This window comes from Gnatocerus cornutus, unplaced genomic scaffold (genome assembly GCF_029298725.1).
Source record: "Gnatocerus cornutus isolate USDA-ARS CGAHR unplaced genomic scaffold, icGnaCorn1.1 ctg00000023.1, whole genome shotgun sequence".
Taxonomy (NCBI): domain Eukaryota; kingdom Metazoa; phylum Arthropoda; class Insecta; order Coleoptera; family Tenebrionidae; genus Gnatocerus; species Gnatocerus cornutus.
In genome coordinates, this window is record NW_028275375.1 from 4,211,149 (window position 1) to 4,236,627 (window position 25,479).

Sequence of the window (25,479 nt, forward strand, 5' to 3'; positions counted from 1 at the left end):
CCAAATTTTAATGTTTTAGGAAGTGAACTAACAAAGTTACGCCATTTAATAAAAAGTGGAGTGAATTTTTGGTACGTTTACAAAATGAAAATTTTTAAAAATTCCATTTCTTGCTCTAAAAATTTGGATTTTAGCCTAATCGATAAACAAGTCAAAGGTAGGAAAACCTCCAAATTTTAATGTTTTTAGATGAAAACTGACAAAGTTACGGTATTTAGTTAAAAGAAGAGAGAATTTTTAATCCGTTTTAAAATAAAAATTTTTAAAAAACTTTATTCCCTGCTCTAAAAATTTGGATTTTGGCCCCGTTGATAAACCAGTCAAAGGTAGTTAATTCCTCTAAATTTTTATGTTTTAGGAAGTAAACTAACAAAGTTACGCCATTTAATAAAAGTGGAGTGAATTTTTTGAACCTGTACAAAATGAAAATTTTTAAAAATTCCATTTCTTGCTCTGAAAATTTGGATTTTAGCCTAATCGATAAACAAGTCAAAGGTAGGAAAACCTTCAAATTTTAATGTTTTTAGATGAAAACTGACAAAGTTACGGTATTTAATTAAAAGAAGAGAGAATTTTTAATCCGTTTTCAAAATAAAATTTTTTAAAAAACTTTATTTCTTGCTCTAAAAATTTGGATTTTGGCTTCGTTGATAAACCAGTAAAAGGTAGTAAATCCTCCAAATTTTAATGTTTTAGGAAGTAAACTAACAAAGTTACGCCATTTAATAAAAAGTGGAGTGAATTTTTTGTACGTTTACAAAATGAAAATTTTTAAAAATTTCATTTCTTGCTCTAAAAATTTGGATTTTAGCCTAATCGATAAACAAGTCAAAGGTAGGAAAACCTTCAAATTTTAATGTTTTTAGATGAAAACTGACAAAGTTACGGTATTTAATTAAAAGAAGAGAGAATTTTATATCCGTTTTCAATATAAAATTTTTTAAAAAGCTTTATTTCTTGCTCTAAAAATTTGGATTTTGGCCCCGTTGATAAACCAGTCAAAGGTAGTAAATCCTCCAAATTTTAATGTTTTAGGAAGTAAACTAACAAAGTTACGCCATTTAATAAAAAGTGGAGTGAATTTTTTGTACGTTTACAAAATAAAAATTTTAAAAAATTCCATTTCTTGCTCTAAAAATTTGGATTTTAGCCCAATCGATAAACAAGTCAAAGGTAGGAAAACCTTTAAATTGTAATGATTTAAAATTAAAACTGACAAAGGTACAATGTTTAATAGAAAGTAGACGAAAAATTTTGGTCCATTTACAAAATAAAAATTTTAAAAGTTATATTTGTTGTTCTAAAAATTTAAACTTTGGTCTAACTGATTCTGTAGAATTTTAAACAATCTGTTCCAGAGAATTTTCCAAAATCTCCCAAAAAACCCACGAAAATTTTCAGAATTTTGAAAATCCTAGAAAATCAACGCATGAGTCCTAAAAAGTCCTAAAAGAATTTTGTAAAATAATAGAAAATTTAATAGAACCCTCGAGAATCTCTCTAAAACTGTTGAAACCTTACTAAATCCTGGATAACCCTAAAAAAAATCTGTCAAACTCTTAAAACTAATAAAGTTCTGAGGGTTTCTAAATATAGAGTTTTATTAATCATCAGAGATTTCCAACGGGAGGAAACAAACACGGTTTAGAGAACTGCAGACAATTTCCCAAGCTCTGAGCGACTAGAAAATCCCAAGAGAATCTTGAGAATTTAAGAAAATCAAGGCATATTTTCTGAAGGTTCTTTAAAAAACAATAAATTCCTAAAGAATCGTTCTGAAAGTAAAAAGTATTTCAGAATCCCGATAATTCTAAAAAATCTCGGAAAGTTAACAAAATTACTAAACGCTATAGAATTCCTAGAGAATTACATTCTGAAGGATTCTAGACACAGGATTCTGTTGATTCTTAGAAAATCCTGGACAAACTTTGGAAAACTTTAAAAACTCATCAAATGCGGAAATCAATCCAGTTAATTCCAATTAGATCTGGAGCATCTTTAAAAATCCCTGGAAATCTTAAAAATTTGCACAAAATTTTCATAGAATCAGAAGTATCCTGAAGGATTCTAGACCTAGAGTAACACACAGGATTTTAAAAGAGTCTAAGGAAAGTAAAAAAGGCAAGCAAATTTTAGAAAATTGTAGACAATTTCTGTTTGAGGAAATATGAACCTCTGAAAATCCCATGGAAATCTAGAGAATCTCAGAAAATCAAGGCTGGAGATTCCTGGAAAGTTCTAAAAATATCCTAGACCATTTCGCAAGTTCTAAGAAAATAATATTTCTAAAAATCCTGGAAAATTCTGCAGAATTTTGATAATCTCGAGAGAATGGAGAGGAAATTTAATTAATTTCCCAAAGTATGGGCGACAATAAAACCCCAGAATGTAGAGAATTTCCGAAAACTAAGGCATAAATCCTGAATATTTCTAAAAAAAATCTTGAAATATCCTAATTCGTTAATTTGTAATATTAAAGAATATACGAATTGATTGTGCGGGTAAAAGCGTGTGGTTGGTAGCCGCAATCGAGTGAATTTTATAATTTAAAGCGTTCGTAGTTAGGCGGTTATTACCATCAAGAAGGCATTGTCCCGAGGGAGTGCCTGGAGGAGAATGGTGCGGCTTGTCGAAAGGGAAATCACTGTGGTTTCATAAATTGAACAATTTAATACGGCGCAATTCAATTACATTTTACGATAAATTTCTTTCAAGTTCATTTTGAAATTCACATTATTACCGAGAGGAGACATCCCGGCAGAGGTTGTCCCTCATCCACGAGCTGGGCTATTTCACATATGACCGAACACGAATTGTACAACACGCTTAGCTGATCCTATTCAAAAAATTCTTCCCTCTCTCGCGCCCCTTTTTTCCCTTTCTTGATAGTGGACGGTATAATGACGTGCGATGCAAACCGGATGATATGAAGCGGTTTTCGCAAATCCACCGGATATCGGTTTCTCGATCTGCTCTGTCAAAAACAGGGGACCACTCGATGACATGTGGCTTCACAATGCCGCATGGTCTACATACATTTACATTAATTTCATTACCCTAATTGGCAGCCCGCCGCCGATTTAAAACTGAAATCAGCCGCGGCGGCAACGAACCATTGTGTTTGCGCAGGAACGGACTAATTGATGATTTTATCAGACGGCACCGGAACCCGACGCCCGGACACTTGACTGATCACGCCAGATGCAGGCCTAATTTCAAAGCGGCGCGCCGATGATTAGAAAGAGGTTCGAACCAAACCGAAAAACGAAAGAAACTTGTCTCTCTGATAGTCATAAACCAAGCGTGTCGAAACGGCCCTATTTACAGACAAAGTTACGGTATTTTATAGAAAGAAGTGGGAATGTTTGGTTCGTTTACAAAATGAAAATTTTTAAAAATTCCATTTCATGCTCTAAAAATTTGGATTTTGGCCGAATTGAAAAACAAGTCAAAGGTAGTAAAACCTCCAAATTTTAATGATTTAGGATAAAAACTGACAAATTTATAGTATTTAATATAAAGTAGAGGGAATTTTTGATAATTTTACAAAATGAAAACTTTAAAAAATCTTGCTCTTTGCTCTAAAATTTTAAAATTTGGCACAGTTGAGAATCAAGTCAAAAGTAATAAAACCTCTAAATTTTAAAGTTTTACGATAAAAACTGATAAAGTTACGGTATTTAATAGAAAGTAGAGAAAATTTTTGGTTCGTTTACAAAATGAAAATTTTTAAAAATTCTGTTTTTTGCTCTAAAATTTTGAAAGTTAGCACAGTTGATAATTAAGTCAAAAGTTGTAAAACCTCCAAATTCTAATGTTTTAGGATGAAAACGAACAAAGTTACGGAACTTAATTGAAAGTAGAGGTAATTTTTGATAATTTTACAAAATGAAAAAATTTAAAAATCTTGCTCTTTGCTCTAAAATTTAAAAATTTTGCACAGTGGATAATCAAGTCGAAAGTAGTAAAACCTCCAAATTTTAATGTTTTCGAATGAAAACTGACAAAGTTACGGTATTTATTAGAAAGTAGAGAGAATTATTGGTTCGTTTACAAAATGAAAATTTTTAAAAATTCTGTTTTTTACTCTAAAATTTTGATATTTACCACGGCTGATAACCAAGTCAAAGGTAGTAAAACCTCCAAATTTTAATGATTTAGGATAAAAACTGACAAATTTATAGTATTTAATAGAAAGTAGAGGAAATTTTTGATAATTTTACAAAATGAAAATTTAAAAAAAATCTTGCTCTTTGCTCTAAAATTTTAAAATTTGGCACAGTTGAGAATCAAGTCAAAAGTAATAAAACCCCTAAATTTTAAAGTTTTACAATAAAAACTGACAAAGTTACGGTATTTAATAGAAAGTAGAGAGAATTATTGGTTCGTTTACAAAATGAAAATTTTTAAAAATTCTGTTTTTTGCTCTAAAATTTTGAAATTTACCACAGTTGAAAACTAAGTCAAAGGTAGTAGAACCTCCAAATTTTAATGATTTAGGAGAAAAACTGACAAATTTACAGTATTTAATAGAAAGTAGAGGGAAATTTTGGTCCGTTGTCAGAAAGAAAATTTTTAAAATTTCTATTTTTTCCTCTAAAAATTTGAATTTTGGCCCAACTGATAAACAAATCAAAAGTAGTAAAACCTAAAAATTTTAATGTTTTAGGATATAAACTGACAAAGTTACGGTATTTAATAGAAAGTAAAGGACATTTTTAATACGTTTTCAAAATGAAAATTTTAAAAACTCTATTTTTTGCTCTAAAAATTTGGAGTTTGGCCCAATTGATTCCGTAGAATCCTAAACCTCTAGAGCAGGATTCTAATAAACTTGTAAGAATCCCAATCGATTCCAGAGAATTTTCCAAAATCTCCCTAAAAACTCACGAAATTTTTCACAATTCTGGAATTTTTAAAACAATTTTTTTTTACATTCCAAAAATCGTAAAAATTTTATAAACTGTCTGAGATTTTTCTGGGAATCTAAGCGTCCTGGGGGATTCTAGACAATTCTTTACTTATTAGAGCACACGCTGGATCCTATAATAATCCCCAGGAGATTCCAAAAAAAAAATAAAAATCCAGATAAACTTGAAGAGATTCTTGGAAAATCCTGAAACGTCTTAAAAATACCTGGAAATTTTAAAAATGTCATAGAGCCTCACAGGAGATTTTTAAAAACTCCAGAAAATATTAAAAAATCTAGAGAATCGCAGACAATTTCTCAAAGTTTGAGAATATGAAATCCCAGAAAATCAACGCATGTGTCCTGAAAAATCCTAATAAATTCTATAAAATTTTATAAAATAATAGAAAATTTAATAGAACTCTTAAGGATCTACCTAAAACTAGAAAATTTTACTAAATCCTGAATAATTCTGAAAAAATTCTGCTAAAACTCCTAAAATTAATAAAGTTCTGAGGGTTTCTAAATATAGGGTTCTATTAATCTCCTCAAAGTCTGGGCGAATAGAAAATCACAAGGAAATCTTGAGAATTTAAGAAATTTAAGGCATATTTCCTGAAGGTTCTTTAAAAAGTCATAAATCCTTCGAGAATTGTTCGGAAAGTAAAAAATATTTCAGAATTCCGGTAATTCTAAAAAATCCCGGAAAGTTAAAAAAATACTAAACGCCATAGAATATCTAGAGAATTACATCCAGAATTCTGCGGATTCTCAGAAAATCCTGGACAAACTTTCTTGGAAATCCTTAGATTTTTAATCTAATTAGGTCTGGAGCATCTTAAAAAATTTCTGGAAATCCTAAAACTGTGACAAAATCAGAAATATTCTAAACGATATAGACCTAGTGTTACACACTCAAAAGGACTCCAAGAAATGTAAAAATCCTAGAAAATTTTAGGGAATTGGAGACAATTTAAAACCACAAAAAATCCCATGGGAATCTTAAGGATTTAAGAAAATTAAGGCATTATTCCTAAACTGCCAAAAATAACAGTTTTATCTTAAAAATGAGTGAACAGGACCGGATTAAGGAATTGGATTTCTAGTATTGGCGCTAAAACTAGCCAGAATTTCCAAATTTTGATTGTTGATGATTAGAAAGAGGTTCGAACTAAACCGAAAAACGAAAGAAACTTGTCTCTCTGATAGTCATAAACCAAGCGCTTCGGTGCGCGTCGAAACGGCCCTATTTACAGACATTTTCCTCCTTACAGTGGCGTTTCCTGTTCACGTTCGATTGCCCCCGAATTGTTTGACCTATCATGGCAGTCTCGCCCCCAAAGCTATTTATGTCAATGATGAAACTGCCCTTCAATTCCGGCGCTCGTCCCCACGCATTGATAACCTTCAAGTGCTACACGGAACGGTGGCTAATTCCGAATTCCGTTACACTCACCCCTTGCCCCTAACAAAGTGCGTCGGCCTTGCGGTGCTTCGCGGGATTAGAAATCGGAGCGCTAAAAAATTTCACTCTGCCAACATCTCATCCCAGACAGGACCTCCATTTTCTGTAATCTCTATCTATTTTTATAATCCCCGCGTTCCACCACTCTCCCGCCCTTGTTGCCGTTACCTTGGTTACACCAACCCCAAAATACCGACACACTGCGATTTCCCTCTTTCTTATTTACTCTGATTTTATTTTCGGTAAGCATTTTCGAACACTTACCGACGGCAATTAATTTTGATGTTTGGGGAAACGCGATTTCTATTACAGTTAAATCTAGAAAATAGAGCGCTGACTTTTTTGGTTGCGGAACACCAACGCTCTGTTTTCATGCATTCCAAGATAAATATTTTGACAACGAGAAATGCCGACAGTTGCATGCCGTTTGTTTTGCTCAAATTTACAAACGCTCCAAACACAAGAGAAATCACATTTTGGTTTTCATTACGATCCTAAATTTTCTGCATTTTGAACGTATGTCGACTTCTCGTTTGGAAACTGTCGATTTTCTCAGATATTCGCTTTTGATTGGTCGAAACTGCTGCGGTGGTGTTAGTTACGACATTAATTTTTGTCAGTCAACTGCGAGTGGAACTTTAATTTATCAAACAATAAAATTAAAATCTGTGAGCTGCACATACAAATGAACAGCGCCGGATTAAAAAAATTGGACCACCAAAATTTCCAAATTTTGGTTTTATTCAAAAGATGACTAATTCGAAAGTTAGAATAAGATTAGAAAAAAAGGTGCTAATTTTTTAAATTGTCCGGTTCTGCATTTTGCTTAAAAACTGTCGATTTTCTCAGATATTTACTTCTGATTCGTCAAAACTGTTGCAGTGGTGTTAGTAAGCTTAAAGGCCTCTAAAATGTTTAGAATTTTCAATTTTAGCTTTCTAGTTTTATTCTAAGGACAACTGATTTTAAAGCTACAATAAAAAATTTGTTCCTTTAATAAAAAATTCAATTTAAAAAATAAAAAAAAATTGTTTTTATTTTTACCTCTTCTTCTTCAAAAATTAGTGACGAGAAAAATTCAAAAAAATATCACAGTTATGCTTTGGTTCTTTATCATCAAAATAACTACTCAGGACCGGATTAAAAAAATCGGTTTTGCAGCGTTTGCCCAAAAACTAAGACACCGAATTTTCAAATTTTGAATTTCGCCTTTTGCCTTAAAAAAGCGCAAAAATTTTAAGAATCTGTTAGTTTCAGCTACACTAAAGACAATTAATTCTAATTTAAAATTAAAATTGCGTTCAATAAAAAAATAAAAACGTGTATGCAATTCAGTTTTTTCTTCTTTTTCTGTGTGAAGAATTAAAGCTCTTCTAACTCAAAAATGAATGACGAGAAAAATTTAAAAAAATTCCAGTTGTGCTTTCAACCTTTATCTTCAAAATTACTGAACAGGGCCGGATTCAAAAAATTGGCCCCGCAGTGTTGGCGCTAAATGAGACACCGAATTTTCTAATTCTGTATTATTTCGTCTCAGCTTAGAAAACGCAAAAATTTTCAGAATTTTTTTAGTTGTAGCTACTTTAGAGATGACTAATTCTAATTTAGAATTTCAAATGCGTTGTATAAAAAAATGAAATTCAGTTTTTTCTTGTTTTTTTAAATCGAGAATTTGAGCTCTTCTAACACGAAAATGAATGACGAGTAAAATCTAAAAAATAAACAGCTGTGCTTTCAACTTTTATCTTTAAAGTTTATGAGCAGGACCGGATTCAAAAAATTGGCTCCGAAACTGAGATACCTACATACCAATAAATCTCAAATTTTATATTTCGTTTTCAGAAGCTGAGGGGCATTAAAATTCTCAGAATTTCTTAATTTAGGTTGACAGTTTTATTTCAGTAGCCACTAATGCCGAAACTGCAAATGTAAATAAAGAAAATATGAACTTTTCTGCAGGATTCATAATTTTAGTTGTTATAATTGGTTAAATCAATAAATTATAAATAAAAATTAATTAACTTGTAAACTTAATGATGTCGCCTAAAAAATCTTGTGTGTATCACGGTCAAAATGTGCCATTTTGCCCTCACCTTCTTTCTAAAAAGAAACACTTTTTGGTCTTGGTACACAAATAACTATTTTTAGAAAAAATTACAGCTATGCTCTGAGCCGTTTTTATATTCAAAATGACAGAACCAGATTGTATAAAATGAGCCCCCAATGTTGGAAATACACGGATTTTGTAACGTACAAAATTTTATTCAAAAAAATTATAAGTTTTAGTTGTTAGTTTTTCCTCAAAGTCGCGAATTTGAGGTCTTTAAACTCAAAAATCATAGTCGACAAAGGGCCGAAAAAATCACAGTTGTACTCTAAGCTTTTATTTTTTAAAATGACAGAACCGGATAAAAAAATTGGGCCCGTAATTTAAACCCAGAGTTATTAAATTTTGTCTTTGTTTTCGGACGTCTTTGCCTGATTTCCGATTTTTCCTTTTAAATTGTTTGCCGAAAAGAGAACTAAGGAAGAATGAAAGCACCACAAATGAAATTCAACGATAAAAACTAACAAAATTACGCAAGTTCGAAGAGAATCTCGGAGAATTTGAAGAATATGAAGACGCAATCAAAGTTAGAATTTAAAAAGAAAGGCTTAAGAGGCTTTGAAGTGTTTGAAGTTGAAATATCTGATAAGAGGACCGAGGAAATTGAAGAATAAAAAAAAACTTAAAGAAACTAAAGATTCGAACTAAGAATAAAAAAAAACATAGACCAAAGAAGAATCTTCAAAAGATGATCCAAGATGTACAAAGAGACCTGCAAGATTAATTGCAATTGGCTCCTCTCTTCAAGCCAAAGTTTGCCATTTTCATCAAATTTGCGCATAAAGCGTCCAAGTAAAGTTCCGAAGTTCCTCCAAAATTAGTTGACTGCGCTTTTGTAAACATGTTAGAATATAGAGACATGTAAATTGGTCACTAAGACCCCCAAATCTCCTCCGGCGAACTTTGTTTTCGTTAAAATTCCCAAACACAGCTTTGTATCACTGAGCGTTTCTTTCCCAAGCCTCCAATTTGAAATTCATCAAACATGTTCCTCCCAACATTGATTTCCATTCTTTCTACCTTCCGTGTGTGCAGGCGTGTTTAAGATGATGATAAATCTGTTAAAGTGTGGTAATTTGGCGCGTGCGTAGGTCGGCTCATCGATAGTAACTATGATACGCATTGCGTGAAAGCATCAAAAGGGACCAGTCGGAATTGCTGTCAGCGCCTTATATAGATTAAAAAGAGGGATGCGCTCGGACAGGGGGATAGAAAATGGCGGAGTTTCCGGTCTGCCATTGGACCGGTTTGTTTTTATGGAAATTGCCCAAGCAGGTACTCCGCCATTGTTCCAAACTATAAAATCGCGGGGTTATTAATGTCGTCCCAAAGGGACTTTTGAGACTTTTTTATGATTGACCGTTGGTTTCAAGAGCATCCCTTGCCGCCCTTTATGCTCATCGGTCCCTTTGAGAGCACGGAACGCAATTTTCGCGACAAAAGTGCCTTTCTGCACACAACATAAATCTCCTTAAAGTGACGACAAGGACATTTGTCACAGTACAATGCGTGCATGAAACTAACCTATTACTGTTTCGAGTATCGTTTTGATGAATTTGTGTGCGTTTGAATAGGGTCGATGGTATTGTGAGTGAACTACCTGAGATTCTGTCAGCGTTGGGTAAATAGAGCGAAATCTTGTCACTAATAGAGTTTGCACAGCGTTGACATACGACATGTTACACAAGCGTGGGGCAAAACCAACGAGTGTTTGCCTCAGGGCCAAAGTGTTTAACGACTTATTAAATAGTCATTGGTAAGCTACTCACGCTGGGGATGTTGTCGTTGTTGCAGACACCTTCCGAGAGGAGCCGGTCGCGGATCTCCCACGCGAAAATCGAAGGACATTCCCTCTTGAACTCGGCGATTTTGTTGACCACGGGCTGGGTGGCGACCCGCGGCTTGGACCCGCCGATGGCCCGAGGCTTAATGGACCCCGTCTCGTAGTATCTGGGAGACAAACTTCAAAGTCATCATGGATTTCTTAACTAGACAAACTTGAGTCTTATTACCTCCCCAAGATCTTCGAGACGCACCCGTTGGAGACTTGGAGGATCCGGGAGATGTCGCAGGGCCGGGCTCCGGAGTGGGCGAGCTCGACGATTTTTTGGCGCGTGGAGTCCGGGAGAGGTCTTCCGTTGACGTAGACGCCGCCTAACTGGTTGATGCCACTGTGTCCGGCCGTGGAGCAGCTGAAAATCGTGTTCTGGCCCATGGAAGCGTGATGCATGAGGTCCTCTTCTGGGGAAAAATCAATTTTAGAAGAAGTGCGTGAGCGCAATGCGAGCTAAGGATGGGATTTAATCTATGTCCTATTTTATGCTCGCTCGAGCACGGTTTTGCTTTGAATTCGCCGAGTGCAGATTAATGTTGAATTACAAGGAAAATTCCTGGGACAAATAACAGATTCGCCTCGTAAATATCCCATAATCAAGTGGATTTTTCCCGGGCAAAATAGTTGAACTTAGCAACTTCTCAATCCACCCCCGAATTACCTCTCTATTCACTAATGTACGAGAGATTATAACGCACTTAAACCCCTTTTATCTATGCGCTCATCTGCTGTCCATTAACTACTTTACCACCGAAAACATACCGATTGATGGAGTAATTTGTGGAGCGTTGAAAACATGGCCTTTAGAGAATGCATTCCCGGAGGATTCCGCCCTTTCTTCCCGAACGAGTGAAAATGGCGTCTCTTTGTTGACTCGGTAACCCGTAGTTCGCGACACTCGCGTTCAAATTGCATTAGCCTTAACATTACATGGCGAATTGAGGATGTACCGAGACGTGAAACTTCAGAGTGGGGAAAACTCTTTAGTCGGCAAGATGGTGACAGCCTGGCAAAGTCGACCAGACATAAATTAATGGAGGAATGGAAATGACTGAAAACTCATTCACGACCCTTGCATAATTCAAAAGGAAAAAGGCGAAAACTGCCGGGATTTGCGGAAAGGGAAAACGATCTACAAAGTATTTCTTCACGGAAAGCTTAGCAGGAAATTGTTTTAATTTTGGATAAACATATTCCTTAAAAACGGCGGGTGGCATTGTTCAAAAAATTTAACATTTTAATTAGGGGAATTAACTACTAATTTCATTTTAAATTAAAATTTCTAGTTGCGTTCTCTGAGGTGAAATTTTATAATTTAACAGCTAATTACTAAGAGTCTTCAGTATCCCAAAAATCCTAATTTAGAGCATTCTGAAAAATTCAAAATGCCAAAAATTCTTGAAAATGGTAGTCGTGGAGACTACAGATTCCAAGCGATTTTAAATAATTGAAAATTTTGGATGTGCCCAGGAAATTCTGGAAAATCCAGCAACAGTTCTTAGGAGTCCTTGAGATATTGAAGAATAAATCTCAGAGAATTTCGCAAAAAAACTTTATTGAAATTTTCAAAATTTAAATCTAAATTTTACTGAATCCTAAGGGAACTAAAGGCAACGTTGGTCAAAATAAACAAAAAATGTTTGTAAAGAATCTTATAAACTGTCAAAGATTTTCCAGGAAAACCCAGACATCCTGAGGGATCCTAGATAACTCTAAACTTATCAAAGCTAAACGCAAGATCCTAATAAATTGCAATGGATCCCAGAGAACCTCTATAATCCTAAAAGACTATAAAGAACTCAATTTAGACTCTATTTAGGGAGCCGACAGAAAATCCTGAAATATCCTAAAAAATTTGTAAAACAGATTTTCCAGAGAATAGCTGGTATTCTGAGGGACTCAAGACCTAGAGCAACACACAGAACTCTAGTAATCTCTAGAGAATTCAAGAAATCCAGGAGATATAGGCAAAATCCTAACAAATCCCAGAAATTTCTAAAAAACAAAGACAATTTTATAGAATCCTGGAGTGTCCTAAATAATCCTAGAAAATTGTTAAACATTTGTGAATTAATTTTCAATTTTGGGGATTTTTAGACCTTAAGGAACGGACCGGATCCAGAAGGACTATAAGGGACCCAAAAACAAAATACAAAAAATTGAAGCATTTCAAAAGCAAAAAAGAACCGTAGGAAATCGTGGAAAACCGCAGAGATCTTAGAAAATACCAAATTTAGCAACACCACAGAAAATTCTGAAATATCCTAACAAGTCATGGAAAATCCCAAAAAATTCGTAAAAGTGAACAGATTTTCCAGAGAATTGCAGGAATCCTGAGGGACTTAAGACCTAGAGCAAGACACAGAGACGTAATAAATTTCAGAGAATTTAAGAAATCCAGGCAAATCTAGAAATTCCTAAAAAACAAAGAAAAAATTACAGAGATCTAAAGAATCCTAAAAAAATGTAAAAAAATTATCATTGAATTTCTCGAAAATTTCGAAGGATTCTGGAGAATTTTAGTTCAAAAATAACAGACAGGATTCTAATGAACTACAGAGAACCTAAAAAAAGGAAGAATCTGCGAAAATTTTCAAAAATATTCCCGAAGGATTCATCGAAATTCTAGTCCTACAGGATCCTACAAAATCCTGATAAACTCCAGACAAATCTACGAAATTCTAAAATATCAGAAAATATCCTTGAGAATCCTAGAAAATCGTAAAAATAATAAAATGAAAAAAAATTCCCGGAATTCTGAGGGTTTCTTTGCGAAAAAATCCCGAACATCTTGGAGTTACAGTAAAATTCAAAATCCCAATAAATTCCTGACAATTTCAAGGAATCCTAAAAACTCGTCCTAGAAAATTTCCATAAAATATAAAAATAAAATTTAGAAATGCTGGAAAATGCCAAAAAAAAATTCTTGGAAACTCAAAATGGTCCTAAATAATTTTTCAAAATGCAGAAAATAACTTGAAATTTAATAAACTTTTACATAATTCTGGAAGAACGTAAAGAATCCCGGAAAATCCTAATTATTTCATAAATTTATTTTATATTTATATTTTATTTTTTTTTAATAAAACTCCAGAGATTTATAGGCATCCCGAGTATCCTACAAAATTCTATTAAATCAGGAGGATTCCAAGAATATTTTAATAACCTCAGAATTCCAGGTTTCCAGGTTTATACATTTTTTTTGAAAAAAATCGTCCTAAAAAATCTCCATAAAATATAAAAATAAAATTTAGAAATGCTGGAAAATGCCAAAAAAAAATTCTTGGAAACTCAAAATGGTCCTAAATAATTTTTCAAAATGCAGAAAATAACTTGACATTTAATAAAATTTTACATAATTCTGGAAGAACGTAAAGAATTCCGGAAAATTCTAATTATTTCATAAATTTATTTTATATTTATATTTTATTTTTTTTAATAAAACTCCAGAGATTTATAGGCATCCCGAGTCTCCTACAAAATTCTATTAAATCAGGAGAATCGAGAGGATTCCAAGAATATTTTAAAAACCTCAGAATTCCAGGTTTCCAGGTTTATACATTTTTTTTGAAAAAAATCGTCCTAAAAAATCTCCATAAAATATAAAAATAAAATTTAGAAATGCTGGAAAATGCCAAAAAAAAATTCTTGGAAACTCAAAATGGTCCTAAATAATTTTTCAAAATGCAGAAAATAACTTGAAATTTAATAAACTTTTACATAATTCTGGAAGAACGTAAAGAATCCCGGAAAATCCTAATTATTTCATAAATTTATTTTATATTTATATTTTATTTTTTTTTAATAAAACTCCAGAGATTTATAGGCATCCCGAGTATCCTACAAAATTCTATTAAATCAGGAGGATTCCAAGAATATTTTAATAACCTCAGAATTCCAGGTTTCCAGGTTTATACATTTTTTTTGAAAAAAATCGTCCTAAAAAATCTCCATAAAATATAAAAATAAAATTTAGAAATGCTGGAAAATGCCAAAAAAAAATTCTTGGAAACTCAAAATGGTCCTAAATAATTTTTCAAAATGCAGAAAATAACTTGACATTTAATAAAATTTTACATAATTCTGGAAGAACGTAAAGAATTCCGGAAAATTCTAATTATTTCATAAATTTATTTTATATTTATATTTTATTTTTTTTAATAAAACTCCAGAGATTTATAGGCATCCCGAGTCTCCTACAAAATTCTATTAAATCAGGAGAATCGAGAGGATTCCAAGAATATTTTAAAAACCTCAGAATTCCAGGTTTCCAGGTTTATACATTTTTTTTGAAAAAAATCGTCCTAAAAAATCTCCATAAAATATAAAAATAAAATTTAGAAATGCTGGAAAATGCCAAAAAAAAATTCTTGGAAACTCAAAATGGTCCTAAATAATTTTTCAAAATGCAGAAAATAACTTGACATTTAATAAAATTTTACATAATTCTGGAAGAACGTAAAGAATTCCGGAAAATCCTAATTATTTCATAAATTTATTTTATATTTATATTTTATTTTTTTAATAAAACTCCAGAGATTTATAGGCATCCCGAGTCTCCTACAAAATTCTATTAAATCAGGAAGATCGAGAGGATTCCAAGAATATTTTAAAAACCTCAGAATTCCAGGTTTCCAGGTTTATACATTTTTTTGAAAAAAACAAAAAGAATTACAGAAGTCTTGGTAATTCTCAAATATCTCAAAATGCTGGTGTCCTGAAGGATCCTAGAAATGTCTAAACTTTACGTATTTCAATGAATAAAGAATTGTTAGGAAATATTGGGAATTTTTTATTAGTTTCCTAAAATTTTCGGAAGAGTCTCAATTAGTTCCAGGAAATTTCATGAATCCTGGAAAAGACAGGAGAAGCCTAGATAAAGTAAAAATTCCCAAACAATCTTTGAGTATCCTGGAGAATCTAAACAGTCCAAAGAAGTGAAATTAAAAATTGTCTTAAAATTCTTTAAAAGTCGCAGGAAATCAAAGAAAGAATGTAGAAGAGTCCTGAAAAATTTAAGATAATCGAATGTAATTTTAAGAATCCTAGAATATCTTCAAGCTAACAATGAACTTCGGGGAATCTTAAGGCACTTCAAAAAATAAAGAAAACAAGAAATTTAATTCTCCAGAGTTTAAGCCGGTTTAAGAAAAATCTAATCCCCTCAACCCTCAACCCACTCATCCCTCCATTGTAAAAATTTTCAAAATCCTCAGTTTCTATCTCATCACCACTTAATCTTCCCCGCTTTCTAATTCCTCGAAGGGTCAACTTTCAAGAATCAACCAATTACCCCCACAAAGCCCTCGCACGTCCCCAAACAAAAGAACGCAAAATTTGTCAATCCTATCAACAAATGCAATCGATTCGTTCGTCCACTCGAAAACCGCACGAGATTTGCAAGTCGATGACGCGGTCTGTATATTAACTCGATCATTACAAGCGGGGTGAATGAGAAAAAAACTCGAGTTAATTGCAGCTTGATTAAAGACCGCAGCGAGGGCGCGATTATAAGAGGGGTGCGCACACACACGCGCTAGGGTAATTGCAAAAATCGACCCACCTTTATGGGGCATCTTCCACAAAGCCTCAGCACACGACGATTCCCTCAGCGAAAGCGTCTTTGCCGCTGAGATCACTGGAGAAAACCCGCCCGGAGTCGGGACGGGTCCGGACGTCGCTCCCAGGTTGTTCCTTTAGAAGCACCTGAAGAACAAATAAAAATTATTGACTTCAAGGGGATGACTGCAGAATTTGCAACTAGAGCGCACGTGGGTATTGTTTATTCACACGAGCAACCCTTAAATTCGGGTAAGTTTGCAAGTAGTTAATTAGGGGATTCTTTGGAGGTGGCACTAATTTTCTAGTTACGGTTTTATTATTATTTCAATCAGAATTGCAGGTTCAGCTCTGAAATCACATTATCCAATTGATATTTGTATATACGCGTGTTTATTTACAGAAAGTGTATGTTTGTTCACAAAGCATATTTGAAATTAACGTGCTTTTTAAAACTATGATGCAAATTGTTTACATTTTATTTGTCAATAAATTTAAAAACACGACGTTTTGAAAACAGTATTAAACTATTTTGTTGCGAGAAATATATAAGATATTTATTTAAGTTAAAATTATTATTCAAATAAAGAATAAAACAGAGAAACTTTAACCTATAAGTCTAGATAAAAGGTAAAAATTCCCAAAAAATTCTCTAGTATCTTGAAGAGATAGACAGGTGTATAAAAATTCATAGAATCCTTGAATATTCTAAAAATTCTTCAAATAGACTCGAGATAATTTAACGAGTTATAAAAACTAAACTAATTTAGGAAATAATAATCCGAAGAATATAAACGCTAAAAACTTCTAAAAAAAAAGTGTTAACTTCTGTAACTCTGGTAATTTTAACGCCACAGCAATGAAATTTGAAGATATTGCTAATTTAGACTTGCTTATTAGTCCTGCCAAATTTCACAATGCTATACTAAAAGAAAAAAGTTAGATTTTTTATTTTGAGAATAAACCAAAAACTTCTGAAAAATGCCTTAAGGGATGTAACTTTGATAATTTCAACACCAATGTAATCAAATTTCGGGAGAATACTAATTTAAACCTGCTAATTTATTAACCCTAAAAAATTGCAAAATCATAGACCGCAAAAGTCAAATTTTGAATTTTTTTTGGGATAAACTAAAAACTTCTAAAAGTAAGTGTTACGGGTTGTAGCTCTGGTAATTTTAATACTACAGCAAGTAAATTTGGAGAGGTTAGTAATTCAGACTTTCTTATTAGTTCTTGCAAATTTCACAATTATAGACCAAAAGAGTCAAATTTTAAGATTTTTTTATTTTCAGAATAAACTAGAAACTTCTGAAAAAATGTGTTAAGGACTGTAACTCTGGTAATTTTAACACCACAGCAACAAAATTCGAGAAGGTTACTAATTTTGACTTGCTTATTAGTTTTGCCAAATTTTAAAATTATATACCAAAAGATAGAAAAGTTATATTTTTATTTTGAGGAGGAATCAAAAACTTTTGAAAAAATGTCTTAAGGTTAACTTAACTTTGGTAATTTTAACACCACAAATCAAATTTAGGGAAAATACTTATTTAAACAAGCTTATTAACCCTGCAGAATTTCAAAATTATAACCCGAAAGAGTAAAATATTGGATTTTTTTGGATGATGCAAAAAGTTCTAAAATATGTGTTAAGAACTGTAGCTCTGGTAATTTTAACACCAATCCTATCAAATTTGGAGAGGTTATTAATTCAGACTTGTTTATTAGTCCAGCCAAATTTCAAAATTATGGACCAAAAGTGTCAAATTGTAAGAGTTTCATTATTTTGAAAATAAACTAAAAACTTTTGAAAACATGTGCTAAGGGCTGTAACTCTAGTAATTTTAACGCCACATCAATAAAATTTGGAGAGGTTACTAAATCAGAGTTGTTTATTGGTCTTGTCAATTTTCGAAATTTTAGAGCAAAAGATAAAAAAGTTAGATTTTTTATTGTGAGGAGGAATCTCAAACTTTTGAAAAAATCTCTTAAGGAATGTAACTTTGGCAATTTTGCCGCGACAGCAAACAAATTTGAGGAGATTACTAATTCAGACTTGCTTATTAGTTCTCCCAAATTTCAAAATTCTAAAGCAGAAAAGAAAAAAGTTTGACTTTTTTATTTTGAAGATGTACCAAAACTTCTAAAAAAGTGTGTTAAGGGCAGTAACTTTGCTAATTTTAACACCACAGCAATGAAACTTGTGGAAATGACTAACTCAAATTTGCTTATTAACCCTGCAAAATTTCAAAATTATAGATCGAAAGAGTCAAATTTTAGATATTTATGTTTTGGGGATAAATCGACAACGTTCGAAAAAATGTATAAGGGCTGCAACTCTGGTAATTTTAACACCACAGCAATTAAATTTGGAGAGGATACTAATTTTGGCTTACTTATTATCCTTGCTAAATTAAAAAATTATAGACTGCGAGAAAAAATTTTTAGATTTTTTTATTTTGAAGATGAACCAAAAACTTCTAAAAAAAACACTGAAAAATGCATTCAAGGCTGTAATACTGGTGATTTTAACAGTACAGCCATGAAAATTCGGGAAGTTACTAATTTAAACTTGCTAATTAACTGGACAAAATTTAAAGAATACAGCAAAGGAGAATATTTTTATGTGAGAAAATCTTGTAATTTCTTGAAGAATTTTGATGTTTTTTATAGAATGTCAGACAATCACATAAAAATTCAAGAGTCCTGGAAAAAAATAGTCGTAAAAATAAACAGAGAATCTTCGAGTATTTCTGAAGAAAATTTGGAAGATTCTAAAGAGTCAATGGAACTGAAATAATTAAAATTATAATTTATTCCCAAACAACAAATTTTAACAAAAAATGCTGACGCGCGTTTCGATAGCAATGCTATCATCATCAGAGCGATGATTAAACTAAAAACTAACAATCAATTAGTCCTTATGTACTAAAAAGGAATAAATTGTAATTTTAATAATTTGTCAACACCAAAAATTGATCCAATAAATTTTCTTTGAGGAACTGAAATACTCGTGAAGCTTCAAAAACGCCTTAGAAACTCTAAAAAATTCCAAAGAAGTCTAAACGACTCTAGAAACTTGAAAAAAAAGTATCCTATAAAACTCTAAAGAATCGGAAAATATTCCAGAGAATCCTGAAGAAAAATCGAGAGAATCTAAAGAACCAAAAAACTTAAATAAGTGGACGAACTTTTAACAATTTCAAAAAGCTCTTAAAAATCTAAATCTCTAAAATGAGCTTATGGAATTGCTCAGCGAAAGACCAATTATAAGAAATAACAAGAGCAAAAATACGAAGCCAAAAAGCAACAGAGAATAAATAGCAATACACCACTGACAAAGAATTCGGTCTAAAGCCAAGAATTAGAAACATACCACTTTTGATAGTGTAAATTCTAAAGAACGCACAATAAAAAGGAACAAACTAGACTAAAATATTAGGCAAAGAAAATATGACAATAAAGCCGTGACAAAGAGTGAAGTGAATGACCGAAAATGACAAAAAACAATAAGAATGCAAGCATGAATTTTTTAATTTCATTTTACTTTCTGCTACGTGGAGCACGTGGAAACAAACAAAACGGAATTTCGTCATTATACATAATTTTTTCCCTCAATTTCACAGCGGATTGTAATAACAATTTAAAAATAGACCCCGATAATAAAACAAATGTTTAGCTTAGGTAATACCAATTCGGCCTCAAGTCTATGGGGAAACTCGCAGCAACGAATCTAATGTTTGACGTACGTAAAAGCACACACTTTCATGAATTTCCGACTTTTTCAAAACTCGCATATTTCAGTGTTGCCAATCGAACAAAGCGTCATTAAACGTTTCAACTGCAGTGTTTATGTAAACTTAGTGACATTTAAATCGTCTCTAATTAAACAAACTAATCAATTCCCAGCTTTCATCTTCATGTAAACACGATTTGTAAATCCGAAAAAGAATCGTTTTCAGCGAGTGCTTCGTCACGTTTGTCTCGTCGCGCAATCAGCGGTCGCGTTCAAAGCCCGAACCGAACCGGGCTTGAATTTGTCTTCATTTAACTGCGGTGGTTACCGACCACCCGTCGCGAACAATGGCCGAAGCTTGTCATAGATCTTTGCTACTCATGTTCATATATCACCCCTGCAGCGGGTAAAACACAACCGCGTTTTCTAAACAAACAATGAGCAAGATGTTAACCTTTTCAAAGGTTGACAACTGAATAATTCGACTCCTGATGATTTATATTAATGGAGTGTGTGCACATGTGATGGCGTTTCTTGAAGTTGATAAGATGGGACTGTGTGAACGGCGCGGTCTTCAGTCGCTACAATGACTGGAGGAATCTCAAGACGGGAAAGTGCCGTCGGACGACGACAACCAGAGGGAACAAAGAGGATTGGACTTCTGGGGAATGAAGAAGGGACGGGAATTCGAACGACGGCAAAATCCGGGAAAAAAATTGGGGTGATTGAGTTTCAAAAACGAGGACTACCACAGGCGCACAACTTATTTTTCGAGTGAAACTATTTCTTTTGTCAGAAATCAGACCCTTTCGTCTAGCTAAGTCGGAATGAAGTCAGCGCTTGTGAATCCGTCGGCGCCTTTTTGTCATCGCTCCACAATAGCTCCCGAGCACCTTTTCACTCCGAAATCTCCAGAAATGCAAAGGTTGTTTGCGCCTTTGACTCGTTACAATTTCTCGTAACCTGCCTATATCAAAGCTTTTCCTCTGAAAGCGTCTTTGTATGATTTAACCGCCGTATTAACAAAAACTCTTGCTTTGATGTACCTCGGCTTTCATCTCAACGTTCGTTAAATATAAAAATGTATTTTTAATTGCGAGTCGCAACCACTCTGAACCCTCGGGTGTAATTGTGACCCTTCCTTACCTTTTCGGCAAATCACTGAACATGTCACAAAACCGAAGCACTCGCGAACTAAAGCCAGTCCTACACAAACTCGCGCTCGATTTCCTTTGGTCACGTGCTCAAACTGCATACGAAGAGATCCACTGTGCTTTACCATGCGGAGCGAAGCAAAAGACTGGCTTCAGCATCACGTCACTTGTTCAAGGATGACTTGATCTGCGTCCGAAGGGCGTGTCTACCGCCACCCCGCCCCCAAGAAGAGGGGATGACGTCCGATCTTCACGTTTCTTCCGGAATTTCTTCGATATCGCCCGGAAACGATCGCTATCGATCGGAAATCGCACGTATTTTCCCATGTCGATGCGGTTTCGATTAGATCGTTGGCGTCTTCGAGGTGTTGCCGTGTGCGAAGAGGCGTTATCAGCGTTTCGGTTCGCATGAGTGGCTCTGGGGATCACGCCGTTTCATTGGCGGAAGGACAGACGCCATTGTTTCCGGATTGGGGCGCGACGGCGCATTTCAAAGCGACGCTCGCCCGCAGCGGCGTCGGAGGAACATTACCGTCTCGACGTCGACAACTTGACGACGCTTCGAGCTATTCTGTAAAGAACAAGTTCTGTTGTTCATTAAGTTTTTCGCCTGAGGTGTGTGCGACAAGGTCGAGATGACGACAGGTGAGATTTGACAAAGCTTTGCTTAATTTCGTTTGCTTTAGATGCACGTGGCGCTTGCACAGTTGGCTTGCAGGGACGAATTTTAGACAATTTAAGCTCGTTTAATTACACTGGGAGATAACGGAATAATTACATGGCAATAATACCTGCATTGATGCTTGGGTTTGATAGATACATAGATTACACAGGTATTGATCCTATTGTAAAATACGTTGGACGGTAGATAGGGCGATTGTATCTATTTGATAGATGGGCGTGAGATATTATGTAGTTTCCAAATAATTTTATCAATCATTAAATTTCCATTTGCAGTCGCCTTTGAGAAAAAATTGGCGTAACTAACACCACCGCAACAGTTTTGACCAATGAAAACTAAGTATTTCTGAAATTTGACAGTTTTCGAGCAAGAAGCCGACATACGTTTAAAATGCATTTTTTCTAAAATCTCTAAATTCCACTGAATTTTTTCAGGATTGAAAAAATAAGGATATGGATAATCTTAAGTTTCTAACGTCTTAGAATTTTTGTTTCATTTTCGATTTTCAGGACAATTATTATTTATTTAACTTGGAATTTTTAGTTTTAAGAATAAAAACAATCAAAAACTCTCTGATCTTGTTATAAAGTTTTGTAATTGGAGACCCATAACTACCAGAATTCTCGAACAAAATAGAGAATTTGGAATGCGACCTTCTAAATTTCTGTTTTTTGTTCTAAAATGTATTTTTCTGCAGTTTTAAAAAACAAAAAAATTCTGTACTTATCTTGTTCTAAAATTTTGTAATTTTGCACACTGAAAAAACATCTCAAAAATGTTTGTGTTTTAACTCATAATGAGCTTAAAAACAAATTTTGGAATTTTAATTTTGTCTTAAAATGAAAAAACATCTAAAAAATGTTTGTTTTTTGATATAAAATTTTGTAATTTGGCGCTTAAGACATGAAAATTTCACATTTTCAGCGTTAAAACTAACAAAATTACGGAAACTACTAGAAACTTTGATTTTTTAGGCTCATTTTAAAAAGAAAATTGTTTTTAAAAATGTGTTTCTTGTTCTAAAATTTTGAAATTTGGTTCACCTAACAAACGTTTTAAAGGGATGAGGTTTCCAAGATTTATTACTTTAGGGCTAAAATTATTAATATGACAAGCTTTAAAAGTTAAAAGAGTTTTGCGCTTATCCTAAAATTAAAAAATTCTAAAAATTTTACTTTTTGTTGTAAAATTTTGTAATTTGGAACACATAAGAAACGTCGCAAAAGTAATAAGACTTGTAAGTTTTAAGTTTATAGCGTTAAAATTACTGGAATTACATAAATGAATAGAAAATTTTGAAAATTTGAGCTCATTTTGTGAAGAAAAAAATTTTTTTTAGTGTTTTTTGTTCAAAAATTTTGAAATCTGGCGCACCTAACGAACGTTTTGAAGATATTGAGGCCTCTAAATTATTCTAGGACTAAAATTACCAGCATGATCGGCTCAAATAGAAATTTTGAAGGTTTAGATTCGCCCAAACACAAAAAATTCTAAAAATTTCGATTTTTGTTCTAAAATTTTGTAACTTAGTACACATGAGGAAAGTCGCAAAAGTAATAGGACTTGTAAGTTTCATAGCGTTAAAATTACCGGAATTACCTAAATAAATACAAAAATTGTACTTTTGAGCTCATTTTAAGAAGAAAAAAAATTTTTGATAGTGTTTTTTGTTCTAAATTTATGTAATTTGGCACACTTAACAAACGGTTTGAAGGTGGTAAAGCCACTGAGTTTCATTAATTTAGGGTCAAAACTACCAGCATGGAAGGACTAAAACCCGCCCTAAAACTAAAGAATTCTTAAAAATTTTAGATTTTGTTCTAAAATTTTGTAATTTGATGCACATAAGAAACATCTCAAGAGTAATAAGACTTGTATGTTTCATATTTATAGCGTTAAAATTACCGGAATTACGGAAATAAATACAAAATTTGAACTTTTGATCTCATTTTAAGAAAAAAAAATTTTTTTAAGGTGTTTTTGTTCTAAAATTTTGTAATTTGATACACTTAACAAGTGGTGGTGAAGCCACTGAGTTTCATTATTCTAGGACTAAAACTACCAGCATGAAAAGACTTCAAAAAAAATTTTGGAATTTTGAACTCGTCCTAAAATTGAACAATTCTTAAAAATTTCAGATTTTGTTCTAAAATTTTGTAATTTGATACACATAAGAAACGTCTCAAGAGTAATAAAAAGTTTTCTATTTATAGCGTTAAAATTACCGGAATTTCGTAAATAAATACAAAAATTGTACTTTTGAGCTCATTTTAAGAAGAAAAAAAAATTTTTTGACTGTGTTTCTTGTTCTAAATTTATGTAATTTGGCGGTTTGAAGGTGGTAAAGCCACTGAGTTTCATTATTTTAAGGCTAAAACTACCAGCATGGAAGGACTAAAACCCGCCCTAAAACTAAAAAATTCTTAAAAATTTTAGATTTTGTAATTTGATACATAAGAAACGTTTCAAGAGTAATAAGACTTGTATGTTTCATATATAGCGTTAAAATTACCGGAATTACGTGAACTTTTGATCTCATTTAGAAAAAAAAAAATTTTTTTAAGGTGTTTCTTGTTCTAAAATTTTGTAATTTGCTACATTTAACAAACGGTTTGAAGGTGGTGAAGCCACTGAGTTTCATTATTCTAGGACTAAAACTACCAGCATGAAAAGACTTCAATAGAAATTTTGGAATTTTGAACTCGTCTTAAAATTGAACAATTCTTAAAAATTTCAGATTTTGTTCTAAAATTTTGTAATTTGATACACATAAGAAACCGTCTCAAGAGTAATAAAAAGTTTCCTATTTATAGCGTTAAAATTACCGGAATTTCGTAAATAAATACAAAAAACTTTTGAGCTCATTTTAAGAAGAATTTTTTTTTAAGTGTGTTTCTTCTAAAAATTTGTAATTTGACATACTTAACAAACGGTTTAAGGGTAGTAAAGCCTCTAAGTTTTATTATTCTATGGCTAAAACTACAAGCAAGAAAAGACATCAAAAAAGAATTGGAATTTTTAAACTGTTAAGCTCTTTTTAGAAGATTTTTTTTTTGGTGTTCCTTGTTCTAAAATTTTATAATTTGGCACAATTAACAAACGGTTTTAAGGTAGTAACGCCTCTTAGTTTCATTAGTCTAAGGCTAAAAATACTAGCATAATAGGCCTAAATATAAATTTTGAAGTTTTGAGCACTTCCTAAAATTTAAAAATCTTACAAATTTTTATTTCTTGTTTCTACATTTTCTAATTTGCTACATTGAGAAAAGATTAAAAAAGTTTTATTTTGAATTTTGAAAGTTAAGTGAAAACTGTGAATTTTGAGCTGCTCCAGCTATTAAAAACAATCTTAAAACTCTTTCTATTGTGCTAAGAAACGTATTTCTGAACAGTTTTTCTTTTAAAAACATTTATTTATGCTTTCATTTGCTCAACATAAAAAAACCCCACCGGCTAATCTTGTATTTTTTTCCAGGCCTCTTCTGGACCTCCGACTGAACTCCCCGCCGCGCGCACGACCCCAAATCTGTAACTTAAAATTCTGTTTTCATTAAACTCGTATCAAAGCATTTCTTGTTGCCGCTTTTGTGATTTTTTCCTAAAGCCGTGGGCTAAAACGACGACATCTCAAAACGTCGACACGAGACAAGGGACCACCCCAGCTTTTCCCGAAACTGCAACAAACCACCTTTTATATTTCTACACAAGAAAATATGAAACGAGATCCACTTGACCGTTCCGAGCCGCCAATGGTGGTTTCAATTATCCCAATTAACTCGATCAATCTCCAGAGATCTTGTTATCTTCCACCTTGGATGCAAATCAGGTGAACGTGCTGGCAGGGTCGGTTATTGATAGTTTATTTGTTGATCGGTTATGAGTGTGGGCTGGAGTTTATCGTGTTATTAGTTGCGTAATCAAGAATTAGGTTCGTCGGAGGGCTAAAGGGCGACACCCTTGTGGAAGACTCCCTACTATTTACATTATTTGTAACGATTCAATTTCTATTGCTTTGATGAATGGGGGTGTT

At 33.0% G+C, this 25,479-nt stretch overlaps 1 protein-coding gene and 1 long non-coding RNA gene across 8 annotated transcripts in view; one reads left to right on the forward strand and one right to left on the reverse strand.

Annotated features, from left to right (window-relative positions):
* Positions 1 to 20,950, reverse strand: part of LOC148166461 (paired box protein Pax-6-like) — a 42,591-nt gene extending 21,641 nt beyond the window's left edge. For 3 of the 7 annotated variants that reach the window (XM_088049008.1, XM_088049009.1, XM_088049006.1), the window contains exons 1-4: positions 20,760 to 20,950; positions 15,879 to 16,021; positions 10,494 to 10,722; positions 10,251 to 10,431 (exon numbers count right to left, since the gene is read on the reverse strand). In XM_088049008.1, the coding sequence (XP_087905134.1) occupies positions 10,251 to 10,431; positions 10,494 to 10,722; positions 15,879 to 15,891 (423 nt within the window). In that variant the 5' untranslated portion in view covers positions 15,892 to 16,021; positions 20,760 to 20,950. Of the gene's footprint in view, positions 1 to 10,250; positions 10,444 to 10,493; positions 10,723 to 15,878; positions 16,022 to 20,759 lie in introns of all 7 variants that reach the window. The other 4 variants (XM_088049005.1, XM_088049007.1, XM_088049003.1 and 1 more) reach the window with 2 other exon arrangements.
* Positions 20,951 to 21,227: 277 nt separating this feature from the next.
* LOC148166462 (uncharacterized) lies at positions 21,228 to 25,018 on the forward strand. Its single transcript, XR_015771038.1, has 2 exons — positions 21,228 to 21,412; positions 24,925 to 25,018. It is a non-coding gene; the product is annotated as an uncharacterized LOC148166462 (long non-coding RNA).
* The last annotated feature ends 461 nt before the right edge of the window (positions 25,019 to 25,479 follow it).